The sequence below is a fragment of the Phocoena sinus genome, chromosome 8, assembly GCF_008692025.1.
Source record: "Phocoena sinus isolate mPhoSin1 chromosome 8, mPhoSin1.pri, whole genome shotgun sequence".
In the NCBI taxonomy this organism is placed as follows: Eukaryota; Metazoa; Chordata; class Mammalia; order Artiodactyla; family Phocoenidae; genus Phocoena; species Phocoena sinus.
Genome location: NC_045770.1, coordinates 31869038 through 31883895, shown reverse-complemented (window position 1 = coordinate 31883895; position 14858 = coordinate 31869038). Strand labels below are relative to the sequence as shown.

At 37.8% G+C, this 14858-nt stretch overlaps 1 protein-coding gene across 1 annotated transcript in view; it reads left to right on the top strand.

The window, feature by feature from the left end:
* The window catches only part of CEP126 (centrosomal protein 126), a 149161-nt gene that overhangs the window by 87381 nt on the left and 46922 nt on the right, over positions 1–14858 (top strand). The window contains exons 8-11 of the mRNA XM_032641133.1: positions 2309–2384; positions 4206–4399; positions 6376–6615; positions 7421–7623. Of these exons, the coding sequence (XP_032497024.1) occupies positions 2309–2384; positions 4206–4399; positions 6376–6615; positions 7421–7623 (713 nt within the window). The remainder of the gene's footprint in view (positions 1–2308; positions 2385–4205; positions 4400–6375; positions 6616–7420; positions 7624–14858) is intronic.

The following is a 14858-nucleotide window of genomic DNA, read 5'->3' as shown; positions in this document are numbered from 1 at the left end:
ATATCCCTATTAACAGTCAACAACAAATAAATAAGGAGTTTCATGTGCTGTTTCAAATAGAGATCTTCAGTAAAGGTCCATAGCATAATAATGTTGATTTAAAAATTAGTGGATGTAATTCTGTAAGAGCTAAGTAAATGTGACCTAAATATGACATTTTCTAGAGGTCTAGCATGATCCAAGGGTTGAATTTAAAATATTAAAAAATCTTGGGGACTTCCCTGGTGGCGCAGTGGTTAAGAATCCGCCTGCCAATGCAGGGGACACGAGTTCGAGCCCTGGTCTGGGAAGATCCCACATGCCACAGAGCCACTCAGCCCGTGCGCCACAACTACTGAGCCTGCACTCTAGAGCCTGCGAGCCACAACTACTGAGGCTGAGTGCTGCAACTACTGAAGCCCCCACACCTAGATCCCATGCTGTGCAGCAAGAGAAGCCACTGCAATGAGAAGCCCACTCACTGCAATGAAGAGAAGCCCCGGCTCGATGCAACTAGAGAAAGCCTGCATGAAACAATGAAGACCCAATGCAGCCATAAATACATAAATAATTAATTAATTAAAATTTACAAATATTAAAAAATCTAGATGGATAAGTGAATAGCATTTCACTTGAAGTTTCTACCTTAAATACCACTTCTGATTTTTAATAGAACTGGAAATAGAGTGTTTTATGAGGAATTTATACTCCACGTCAAAGGTTGAGGGTCCTATTATTTGCATACTGTAGAAACTATTGATTTTTATATAGATGATTATTAATATGAAGAATTATCAACAGTGATTTAATTTTATCAGCAAAACAAGTCATTTAGTTTTTTATTTATATAAATATTGTCTCATTACCAATATATTTTTACTGTTTAATAACAAACTTAATTACAAACATAATTTCCTGATTACAGATAGAATAATGCCTAAGTCCTTCCTTTTAATTTCCGTGTTCTCCACATCAAACATCTCAAGATCTATAAAGTGAACAAATTTTGTCTTTATTTTTTCTTTATTTTTATTAATGTACATTAAATTTAAAAGTAATGTGTAGTTGTTATAACAAAAATAGAACAAATTAAATTTTAAATGCCATTATTAATGCCCTTTCTAAATTCATCTTTATTTTTCTGTGTCTTATTCTGTTCTTCTGTGTCTTGCTCCTTTGCATTCTATCTTCTTTTAGAGTCCATTTATATTCTTTCCAGAAGCTTCACTTCCACTTTCACATAATACACATCTTCCACTCACACACCACTTATACATCTACCAAAGTCTTGTTAGCTTTAAAATAGGTCAGTGTTCCTGAATCAAAACAAAGTTTTGAAGTTTATTTGTTTTTCATCCTTGTTTTGTTTTGATATTTGGTTTTGGGTTGGGTTTGATTTTGTTTTTACTCAAGAGCTTAAACAAGCATTCAATTACTATAGCACCGGCCCTGTCACCTTGTATTAGGAAATATATTTTATCACAATGGATTTTTTCCCAGCCACTACTTCTACATGGAGAGAAACTAAAAGAGGTTAGTGAAAGACAGATAAAGCACAATTGCCACTTTGTGCCAGGGTCTCAGTCCAGGTTGTCTCAAGTCTATAATGGAGTTTAGGCGAGGCTATGAGAGCTATCGAAGCAGGGCTGTTGAAGAAACCTGCATCGGTTACTCTTCAAATTAGACTGAACAAAAGCTAGGTATAGTCATAGCCAGGCAATTTTATCTAAGAGAAACAGTCAGTTCTTAAGAGTGGAACAGAATGGGGGTAAAGAATCAAAGTAGACCATATCCAAGGAAGGAGAGTTGGTATCACTCATAGTATTGAATGGGAGTGCTAATTGCCAGTGCTCTGATATTTTTCATTTCCCAGTACTGTGCAACATCGAGGCAGCCATTTCTGTTTTAAGTTTTGTCACCTAAGACACTTACCTGTCCTTAGCATTAGCCATAATCAGACGCTTTTGGCTACTATCAATAATTGTGACTTACCCTTACAAGGATAAACCAGCCTTACGGTAATTTTTTACCTTTCCTTTAGTTAGCACTTCTGATTGCCACCCAACTTACTTCCTTCTTTCAAATGTCCAAGACAATATTGCAATCTAAAAATTTACCAAAATCTACATAAAACATTTTTCTAATCTTTAGGCATCATAGAAAGGTCTTATTCCCGTAATTCTTGATTTCTGCTCCAAAAAAAAGAAAATATATATTATATGAACAGAAATAGCAGAAAATATAAACAGCAAGTAAAAGTCTGGTAAGTCAATATATCATTAATTTTAAATATGGAATTATATTCTGATTCAATATTCTATTTTTATAGAATTTTGGACAAAGTGTCCAACTAAGTTCAAGTGAGCCAAAACAAACCACAAGGGCTACTTCTAATATTGAAGAAGGTATGTTTTAGTTTAAACATTTTCCTCTTAGCTTTGTTCCCAATGATTTCTTTTTTGTTGTTCTTATACATATTTTCCAAGTACTTACATATTACATGACTGTTAAATGACCATTTGGGGACCTGAGTTCTCCACACCCTGCACATTTAGATTGTTGCCAGTTTTTTTATTTATTCTAAATAGTAATGTACTGAACATCTATCTACATTGTTTCTTCAGACTTTTCAATTATTTCCATATTTAGATTCCCAGAATTAAAATTACAGTGCTTGGCATTAATTGGCACCCAATTAATATTTGTTGAATGAAACTCTGTATTAAATGAGTACTGGATCAAAGGAAATAAACATTGTTAGAGGTTATTATACATATTCCTATAGCATTTTCCTGCAAAGTATTATCATTCAAAATTCTTCTGGGGTGTATGCCAACTTGAGGTAGAATCACTTCTATTATTTACTTATAAGACAGACAAAGAAATGATATATTATTAGTTTTTATTTGTACATCTTTTATTAATAATAGGCTTAATTGTTTTGTTTGTTTGGTTTTTGGTTTTTTTGCGGTACGCGGGCCTCTCACTGTTGTGGCCTCTCCAATTGCAGAGCACAAGCTCCGGACACGCAGGCTCAGCGGCCATGGCTCACAGGCCCAGCCGCTCTGCAGCATGTGGGATCTTCCCGGACCAGGGCACGAACCCATGTCCCCTGCATCAGCAGGTGGACTCTCAACCACTGCGCCACCAGGGAAGCCCTGTATATTTATTTTGATGAATTATTTCTTCATATTATTTTTCCCTGTAAATACTGGAGTTTTAGTATTTTCTTAATCATTTCTGAGAACTCTAAATATCAAGGATTCTGATCCTTATGTTAGCTACAAATGTTTTTAACACTTTACTATGTGTAGTTTATTCCACTTAATGTTTTATTTTTACATATAGAAGTCTTACTTTACATTTTTTCATTCAATAAATAATTATTGAGAGCCAATCTCCTGCCTGCAACTAAATATTTTGGATATACAATAATTAACAAAACATACAAAAGTCTTGGCCTTCAGAATTTAAAATCTATTAGGGAAGTCTGACCTTAAAGTAACATGTTTTTAGTCTTTTCTTAGTGATTTGTCCATTACTCAAAGAAATTTCCCAATGCAGAAAATTAGAAATGTTTCTTTTCCTCTAGATTATTTTAATGGTTTGATTCATTAAATTTAATTCTTTAATGTCTTTGGAATTTGTTTAAATAGATGATGTGAAGTGATACTCCAAATTGATTATTTTATAAACAACAAACTAATTTATTGGGTCATCTTTCCCTTCTCTCAAGTCTTTGATACTTCTTTGATCATATGTTCTTTTATTGAATTTGGTCAGTTTCTAGGCTTTCAATTCTGTTCAGCTGATCATCTAATTTTCTAAAATTTCCATAAGTTCCTTTTCTCTTACTTTTATTTATAACTCATCATAACTGCTATTATAAAGACAATCTACTTCACCTTCTCCTTGAGCTACCAATGAATAACAAAAGCAAAACAGAAATAATCTACATATACATAATGTATTTTTTTTCCTTAGTTCAGGTAACACTCTAGAAATTATTACCTCACTGCCATCATTTTGAGTATTTTTTTTAAATTAGAGATGGGAAAATGGTAGCTATAGAAGATCCTGGTAAATAAAATGCAAAGTAACAGAAGATTTACTAGGTTTCTGTTTGTGAAATGAATACATACAGACATATGTCAGTTAAGTATGTATAAGGGCTAATCCCAAAGACAAAAAGGGATCAAAGAATAGTTAATGTAAAGTTTCTATAGTTTCAGGCAGTACTTCTGAATTTTTGATGGCTGAAAACCTAGTGAAAGCTTCAGTGCCTGAGGATGAAATTCTAACTGTCATGAATAGCAAGCAGCTACAGAAATCAAATCTGACTTTAAATAAAACCCAGCAATTTAACATCTGTGCACTATCAGCTGAAGAACAAAAGATCCTACAGTCCCGGGCTTCCCTGGTGGCGCAGTGGTTGAGAGTCCGCCTGCCGATGCAGGGGACACGGGTTCGTGCCCCGGTCTGGGAGGATCCCACATGCCGCGGAGCGGCTGGGCCCGTGAGCCATGGCCGCTGAGCCTGCGCGTCCGGAGCCTGTCCTCCGCAACGGGAGAGGCCACAACAGTGAGAGGCCCGCGTAACGCATAAAAAAAAAAAAAAAAAAAAAAAAAAAAAAAAAAGATCCTACAGTCCCTTAATCATCTCAATGCAAGGTTACACGGTAAGTATGGAAGAACACCTTTTGTAAGAAATGTTGAATTTTACACTTAAACAATTTTAATTTAAAATTTAATTTAAAAATTGAAAATAAAAATACAAAATGTATCCAGACTATCACCTACTTGAATCAAGTATATAACAAAAATTTATTTGAATATACCATACTATTTCGAGTATTCTGTACTCATTTCATTTATGCTGATGCCAACTTCATTGGCAGGCTTAACAGTCTTTTGGGAATGTTTGAATAGACTTCATTTCAGCAGTGTGACAGTCTATCTCTACTGACCATCCATCAAAAACAACCATAAATTCAGGATTAAGTACTTTAAATATCTTAAATGAGCTGGTAAGAATATAAGAAATTCTTAAGACCAGGAAGTAAATATAAATAAGAACCTAGAATGATAAGGAGAGTGCTGCTGCTAGCTTTTCTCTTGAGAACATTTAACCCATAGAGTGAAATTGAGCTTTGCTTTTCATGGCCTCACAGAAAAATGGGAACAGAAGACAAAATCCATGGCCTACTTAAGATGAGTAGCCTCGTAGAAGATCCTCCCACCCTAAAGTTGGGCCTCCCAAAGAGCTACGTCTTATACAGACTTACACTGCCAGAGAAACAGAGAGAGGAGTAAAAAGAAAAAAAAAAAAGAAAGCTTACATAACTTAAGGTTCAATATTAAGCAGATGAGGGGAGAAGACATGCAAGCTTTTTTCACCTTTCTGCATGTATGTCTGTGTAGGATGTAACTCTTTAAGAGGTTTTGTCAACAGCAGTCTCTTACTAAAGGAAATTCTAAAGAATGTACTTCAGCAAACCAAAAGTAATCTCAGATGGACAGTCTGAGAGGGTAAATTTGAACATTGTATAAAACAATAAATGTAATTTAAAAGTTGTATGTGGTTCAAAGAGAAAACAGAATTTAAATACCTATCAAAAATAATACATAAGTTGGAGAACATAAATGGTGTTAAAATGTGCTAGGATTCTTGTATTATTAAGGAATTGAGTAAAGATACAGGTTAACTTTAGATGTTGATAAATGAAGCATGTCTATGGTAATTACTAAGGTCACAACTAAAGAGTCAGAAATAGAGTATACAAATTCCAGAATCTTAGAGAAAGAAAGTGACATGCAAAAGAATAAAATCAAATCAAACCAAGTTAACACAAGAAAGGAGATAAAAATAATCATAGAAGAGATAGGACAAAAGGACAAATACAAATACTATACTATAAGATGGTGTATACAAATGTATATAATAAATGTAAAAATATATGTGTATTTTCATAAATACAGTATTCATATATAATGCATATATATAAATAAATGTGTATTTACTGTGTGTGTGTATATATTCCACTTCTGCCTAAAATGTAGAAAATTGGAATATAGCAATCACACACTAAGAATAAGAAAAAGCAGATAAACAACAAAAGTATAGATTTTCTTAAACCCATTAGAGAGCTGAGGTTCCAGCACAACCAAGTATCCTGACATCCAAGGAAAGACAGAAACTTCCAAGGAGAGACATGACATGACAATTGGCTCAACTGTGGCTGAATATGGGAGAAAAAAATATGCCAGGCTCCATACAAGTTGATATTAGGAATTATGCATATATTTTTAGCAAATTGCTCAAGGATAAATGTGAACTATTGTGAGAACATAAAACCCTCAGGAGCCTAGACACTCTTCTTGTTCACACCACTCACAGATTCTTCTTTATGAACCTACACTGTGTGTTCATGAGAAAAAGAGGGGGCAGAACAAGAAACCAGAGAAATCCTCTCTCAGTGGTGCAGGCTTGGAAAAGGGGAGCAGCCACCACTGTAGGAATGGTATGAAGCCCCATGCAGAACCTTCTCTCCTACAGAATAAAGGTCATAAAGTACTGGGACAGAGGCAGCAAACTTCGTTGATTGCCCCCCAGGGCACAAATGAAGACTTACTCCGGGTAGGGGAAAGGTAAAAGAAATAAGCTTCTACTTCTGGAGAAGGGGCAAGAAAGAGGCATGGGCCCAGATTATTAGAGGTATCCTGCTATAGGAGGAGGGACGCAAAATTGTCTTGTGCAAAACCTGCCAAAGATACAAGGCAAAGTTGACTGCCATGGGAAGGAGGAGCAGGATGACTAAGAAGGAATAGTGGACATGTCTAAGACAGCCTCGACCAGGACAACAGAAAAATCTCCCTACCCCCCGACCACAAGGCCAGCAAGTACCAAAACACAAGCAATAGAAATCAGCTGGAGAAAGGCAAGGGCATAGAGAGAATCTAGTGATATTGTGCAGACACACAGGAAGGCCAAAAGCTGAAAGTAGAGCAGGAAAATTGAAGGAAAAAAACCTCCATGACTCCTGCAGAAGCACAAAATAACACTAGAGGATTTTGAAACCATTGGTGTACTGAAGGTTACCATAGCAACAATAAAACTCAAACCTAGCTCAATTCCTAAGTTGATCAACTACACACAGACACACACAGAGACACATATACACACACACATACACATATATACACACATCAATTGCCTAACAGAAAAGACATGCCCATTTCCAGGCACAGACACTATTTACCTCAGTATCCACTATTCTAAACAAGAAGTCCAACATTCAATCAAAACTTACAAGACACAAAGAAGTAAGGAAAAAAACTCTGTCAAGGGACAAAGCAATTAACAGATTGAGACACAGAGATGACCCAGATGTTGGAACTGTCAGATAGGTAATTTTAAATAACTATGACTAATATGTTAAAAGGTTATAGTGGAAAACGCGGACAACATGGGAAAGAGTCTACAAAAATGGACAGATACAGAATTTCAGCAGACAGATGGAACCCATACAAAAGACTCAAATAGAAATATGAAAAATAAGAACACTGTAACAGAAATGAATAATGTATTCTATGGGCTTGTCAGATTCAACAGAGATGAGGAAAGAATCAATGAATTTGAGAACAGGTGAGAGAAAATTTCCAAACTGAAACACCAAGAGAAAAAAAAAGATTGAGGGAAAATACAAGAACAGAGGATCTAAGAGCTGTGGGACAATATAAATCAGTCTCACAAATATGTGATTGGGATCCCAAAGTGAGAAATTGCAGCCTTTTTTGCTGGGAGAAGGGGCTACTGATTGGGTATAGGTAAAGCCCCTCTGACATGAGGTGAGAACATGTTTGTGGGTCCCAGGTAACTATGAAGAACTTCTGGGGTCATTTTGAGACTTCCTATTGTAACAACTGGATACCAAATAGAAAGAAATTAAATTGAACCCCTACCAAATAACATACATAAAAGTCAGTTACAAGGTGATTAAAGATTAAATGTGAAAGAAAATATATAAAGCTTTTAGGAGATACTATAAGAAAGTATTTTCTAGCCTCAGGGTAAGGTAGGATTTCTTAAGTAGAGTACAAGGATCAAAATCCGTAGAGGAGAAAAATAATAAATTTAACTATATTAAAATTACAAACTTTTCTTCATATCAAAACATCATTAAAATAATGAGAAAACAGGCCACAAAATAACAGAATATATCTATAATACATAGGAAAAAGACCCTTGTCCAAAATATATAAAGAACTCCTACAGGGGGAGAGGGGGAAGATGGCGGAAGAGTAAGACGCGGAGATCAGCTTCCTCCCCACAAATATATCAGAAATACATCTACACGTGGAACAACTCCTACAGAACACCCACTGAACGCTGGCAGAAGACCTCAGACCTCCCAAAAGGCAAGAAACTCCCCACGTACCTAGGTAGGGCAAAAGAAAAAAGAATAAACAGAGACAAAAGAATACGGACGAGACCTGTACCATTGGGAGGGAGCTGTGAAGGAGGTAAGGTTTCCACACACTAGGAAGTCCCTTCACGGGCAGAGACTGCGGGTGGCGGCGGGGGGGAAGCTTCAGAGCTGTGGAGGAGAGCGCAGCAACAGGAGTGCAGAGGAAAAAGCGGAGAGATTCCCACACAGAGGGTCGGTGCCAACCAGCACTCAGCCCCAGAGGATTGTCTTCTCACCCGCTGGGGTAGGAGGGGGCTGGGAGCTGATGAGGCTCGGGCTTCAGTCTGAGCGCAGGGAGAGGACTGGGGTTGGCTGCGTGAACACAGCCTGAAGGGGTTAGTGCACCACAGCTAGCAGGGAGGGAGTCCAGGAAAAAGTCTGGACCTGCTGAAGAGGCAAAAGACATTTTCTTCCCCCTTTGTTTCCTGGTGCGCGAGGATTAAGAGCACTGCTTAAAGGCACTCCAGAGATGGGCGCGAGCTGCGGCTAACAGCGTGGACCCCAGAGAAGGGCATTGGATGCTAAGGCTGCTGCTGCAGCCAACAAGAAGCCTGTGTGCAAGCACAGGTCACTATCCACACCTCCCTTCCGGGGAGCCTGTGCAGCCCGCCACTGCCAGGGTCCTGTGATCCAGGGACAACTTCCCCAGGAGAAAGCACGGCATGCCTCAGGCTGGTGCGACATCACGCCGTCCTCTGCCACAGGCTCGCCCTGCATCCGTACCCCTCCCTCCCCCGGCCTGAGTGATCCAGAGCCACCAAATCAGCTGCTCCTTTAACCCTGTCCTGTCTGGGTGAAGAACACACACCCTAAGGCAACCTACACGCAGAGGTGGGGCCACACCCAAAGGTGAACCCCGGGAGCTGTGCGAACAAAGAAGAGAAAAGGAAATTTCTCCCAGCAGCCTCAGGAGCAGCAGATTAAATCTCCACAAACAACTTGATGTACCCTGCATCGGTGGAACACCTGAATAGACAACGAATCAACCCAAATTGAGGAGGTGAACTTTGACAGCAAGATTTATGGGTTTTTCCCTTTTTCCTCTTTTTGTGAGTGTGTATGTGTATGCTTCTGTGTGAGATTTTGTCTGTATAGCTTTGCTTTCACCATTTGTCCTAGGGTTCTGTCCGCCCGCTTTGTTTTTTGTTTTTTTTTTGCGGTACGCAGGCCTCTCACTGTTGTGGCCTCTCCCTTTGCGGAGCCCAGGCTCCGGACGCGCAGGCTCAGCAGCCATGGCTCACGGACCCAGCCGCTCCGCAGCATGTGGGATCTTCCTGGACCAGGGCATGAACCAGTGTCCCCTGCATTGGCAGGCAGGCTCTCAACCACAGCACCATGAGGGAAGCACTTTTTTTTTTTTTTTTTTTACTTTTTAAAAAAAATTTTTTCTAAATTATTTTTTTAATTTAATAACTTTTATTTTATCTTTATTTTATTTTATTTTATCCTCTTTCTTTCTACTTTTTCTCCCTTTTATTCTGAGCCGTGTGGATGAAAGGCTCTTGGTGCTCCAGCCAGGAGTCACTGCTGTGCCTCTGAGGTGGGAGAGCCAACTTCAGAACACTGGTCCACAAGAGACCTCCCAGCTCCAAGTAATATCAAATGGTGAAAATCTGCATCTCAACACCAAGACCCAGCTTCACTCAAAGACCAGCACGTTACAGTGCTGAACACCCTATGCCAAACAACTAGCAAGACAGGAACACAACCCCACCCATTAGCAGAGAGGCTGCATAAAATCATAATAAGGCCACAGACACCCCAAAACACACCACCAGACGTGGACCTGCCCACCAGAAAGACAAGATCCAGCCTCATCCACCAGAACACAAGCACTAGTCCCCTCCACCAGGAAGCCTACACAACCCACTGAACCAACCTTAGCCACTGGGGACAGAGACCAAAAACAACAGGAACTACAAACCTGCAGCCTGCAAAAAGGAGACCCCAAACACAGTAAGATAAGCAAAATGAGAAGACAGAAAAACACACAGCAGATGAAGGAGCAAGATAAAAACCCACCAGACCTAACAAATGAAGAGGAAATAGGCAGTCTACCTGAAAAAGAATTCAGAATAATGATAGTAAAGATGATCCAAAATCTTGGAAATAGAATAGAGAAAATGCAAGAAACATTTAACAAGGAACTAGAAGAACTAAAGAGGAAACAAGCAACAATGAACAACACAATAAATGAAATTAAAAATAATCTAGAAGGGATCAATAGCAGAATAACTGAGGCAGAAGAACAGATAAGTGACCTGGAAGATAAAATAGTGGAAATAACTACTGCAGAGCAGAATAAAGAAAAAAGAATGAAAAGAATTGAGGACTGTCTCAGAGACCTCTGGGACAGCATTAAACGCACCAACATTCGAATTATAGGGGTTCCAGAAGAAGAAGAGAAAAAGAAAGGGACTGAGAAAATATTTGAAGAGATTAGAGTTGAAAACTTCTCTAATATGGGAAAGGAAATAGTTAATGAAGTCCAAGAAGCACAGAGAGTCCCATACAGGATAAATCCAAGGAGAAACATACCAAGAAACATATTAATCAAACTGTCAAAAATTAAATACAAAAAAAACATATTAAAAGCAGCAAGGGAAAAACAACAAATAATACACAAGGTAATCCCCATAAGGTTAACAGCTGATATTTCAGCAGAAACTCTGCAAGCCAGAAGGGAATGGCAGGACATATTTAAAGTGATAAAGCAGAAAAACCTACAACCAAGATTGCTCTACCCAGCAAGGATCTCATTCAGATTTGATGGAGAAATTAAAACCTTTAATACAAGCAAAAGCTGAGAGAGTTCAGCACCACCAAACCAGCTTTACAACAAATGCTAAAGGAACTTCTCTAGGCAAGAAACACAAGAGAAGGAAAAGACCTACAATAACCAACCCAAAACAATTAAGAAAATGGGAATAGGAACATACATATTGATAATTACCTTAAATGTAAAGGGATTAAATGTTTCCACCAAAAGACACAGACTGGCTGAATGGATACAAAAACAGGACCTGTATATATTGCTGTCTACAAGAGACCCACTACAGACCTAGGGACACATACAGACTGAAAGTGGGGGGATGGAAAAAATATTCCATGAAAATGGAAATCAAAAGAAAGCTGGAGTAGCAAGTCTCAGATCAGACAAAATAGACATTAAAATAAAGACTATTACAAGAGACAAAGAAGAACACTACATAATGATCAAGGGATCGATCCAAGAAGAAGATATAACAATTGTAAATATTTATGCGCCCAACATAGAAGCACCTCAATACATAAGGCAAATACTAACAGCCATAAAAGGGAAAATCGACAGTAACACATTCATAGTAGGGGAATTTAACACCCCACTTTCACCAATGGACAGATCATCCAAAATGAAAATAAATAAGGAAACACAATCTTTAAATGATACATTAAACGATGAAATTAATTGATATTTATTGGACATTCCATCCAAAAACAACAGAATACACATTTTTCTCAAGTGCTCATGGAACATTCTCCAGGATAGACCATACCTTGGGTCACAAATCAAGCCTTGGTAAATTTAAGAAAATTGAAATTGTATCAAGTACCTTTTCCGACCACAACACTATTAGACTAGATATCAATTACAGGAAAAGATCTGTAAAAATTACAAACACACGGAGGCTAAACAATGTACTACTTAATAACGAAGTGATCACTAAAGAAATCAAAGAGGAAATCAAAAAATACCTAGAAACAGGGCTTCCCTGGTGGCGCAGTGGTTGAGAGTCCGCCTACTGATGCAGGGGACACAGGTTCGTGCCTTGGTCCGGGAAGATCCCATGTGCCACGGAACAGCTGGGCCCGTGAGCCATGGCCGATTAGCCTGTGCGTCCAGAGCCTTTGCTCCACAATGGGAGAGGCTACAACAATGAGAGGCCTGCATACCACAAAAAAACAAAAGTACCTAGAAACAAATGACAATGGAGACACGATGACCAAAAACGTATGGGATGCTGCAAAAGCAGTTCTAAGAGGGAAGTTTATAGCAATACAATCCTACCTTAGAAACAGGAAGCATCTCAAATAAACAACCTAACCTTGCACCTAAAGCAATTAGAGAAAGAAGAACAAAAAAACTGCAAAGTTAGCAGAAGGAAAGAAATCATAAAGTTCAGATCAGAAATAAATGATAAAGAAATGAAGGAAACGATAGCAAAGATCAATAAAAATAAAAGCTGGTTCTTTGAGAAGATAAACAAAATTGATAAACCATTAGCCACACTCATCAAGAAAAAAAGGGAAAAGACTCAAATCAATAGAATTAGAAATGAAAAAGGAGAAGTAATAACTGACACTGCAGAAATACAAAAGATCATGAGAGATTATTACAAGCAACTCTATGCCAATAAAATGGACAACCGGGAAGAAATAGACAAATTCTTAGATATGCACAACCTGACAAGACTGAACCAGGAAGAAATAGAAAATATGAACAGACCAATCACAAGCACTGAAATTGAGACTGTGATTAAAAATCTTCCAAATAAAAAATCCCGGGACCAAATTGCTTCACAGGCAAATTCTTTCAAACATTCAGAGAAGAGCTAACACCTATCTTTCTCAAACTCTTCCAAAATATAACAGAGGGAGGAACACTCCCAAACACATTCTACGAGACCACCATCACCCTGATACTAAAATCAGACAAAGATGTCACAAAGAAAGAAAACTACAGGCCAATATCACCGATGAACATAGATGCAAAAATCCTCAACAAAATACTAGCAAACAGAATCCAACAACACATTAAAAGGATCATACACCATGATCAACTGGGGTTTATTCCAGGAATGCAAGGATTCTTCAATATACGCAAATCAATCAACGTGATACACCATATTAACAAATTGAAGGAGAAAAACCATATGGTCATCTCAATAGATGCAGAGGAAGCTTTTGACAAAATTCAACACCCAATTATGATACAAACCCTGCAGAAAGTAGGCATAGAGGAAACTTTCCTCAACATAATAAAGGCCATATATGACAAACCCACAGCCAACATCGTCCTCAATGGTGAAAAACTGAAAGCATTTCCACTAAAATCAGGAATAAGACAACGTTGACCACTCTCACTACTCTTATTCAACATAGTTTTGGAGGTTTTAGCCACAGCAATCAGAGAAGAAAAAGAAATTAAAAGAATCCAAATAGGAAAAGAAGAAGTAAAGCTGTCACTGTTTGCAGATAACAAGAATACTATACATAGAGAATCCCAAAGATGCTACCAGAAAACTACTAGAGCTAATCGATGAATTTGGTAAAGTAGCAGGATACAAAATTAATGCACAGAAATCTCTGGCATTCCTATACAACAATGATGAAAAATCTGAAGGTGAAATCAAGAAAACACTCCCATTTACCATTGCAACAAAAAGAATAAAATATCTAGGAATAAACCTACCTAAGGAGACAAAAGACATGTATGCAGAAAATTATAAGACACTGATGAAAGAAATTAAGGTGATACAAATAGATGGAGAGTTATACCATGTTCTTGGATTGGAAGAATCAACATTGTGAAAATGAATCTACTACCCAAAGCAATCTACAGATTCAATGCAATCCCTATCAAACTACCATTGGCATTTTTCATAGAACTAGAACAAAAAAATTCACAATTTGTATGGAAACACAAAAGACCTCGTATAGCCAAAGCAATCTTCAGAACGAAAAATGGAGCTGGAGGAATCAGGCTCCCTGACTTCAGACTATACTACAAAGCTACAGTAATCAAGACAATATGGTACTGGCACAAAAACAGAAATATAGATCAATGGAACAAGATAGAAAGACCAGAGATAAACCCACACACATATGGTCCCCTTATCTTTGATAAAGGAGACAAGAATATACAGTGGAGAAAAGACAGCCTCTTCAATAAGTGGTGCTGGGAAAACTGGACAGGTACATGTAAAATTATGAGATTTGAACACTCCCTAACACCACACACAAAAATAAAATGAAAATGGATTAAAGACCTAATGTAAGGCCAGACACTGTCAAACTCTTAGAGGAAAACATAGACAGAACACTCTATGACATAAATCACAGCAAGATCTTTTTTAATCCACCTCCTAGAAAAATGGAAATAAAAACAAAAATAAAGAAATGGGACCTAATGAAACTTCAAAGCTTTTGCACAACAAAGGAAACCATAACACCAAAAGCCAACCCTCAGAATGGGAGAAAATATTTGCAAAGGAAGCAACGGACAAAGGATTAATCTCCAAAATTTACAAGCAGCTCATGCAGCTCAATAACAAAACAATAAACAACCCAATCCAAAAATGGGCAGAATATCTAAATAGACATTTCTCCAAAAAAGATATACAGACTGCCAACAAACACATGAAAGAATGCT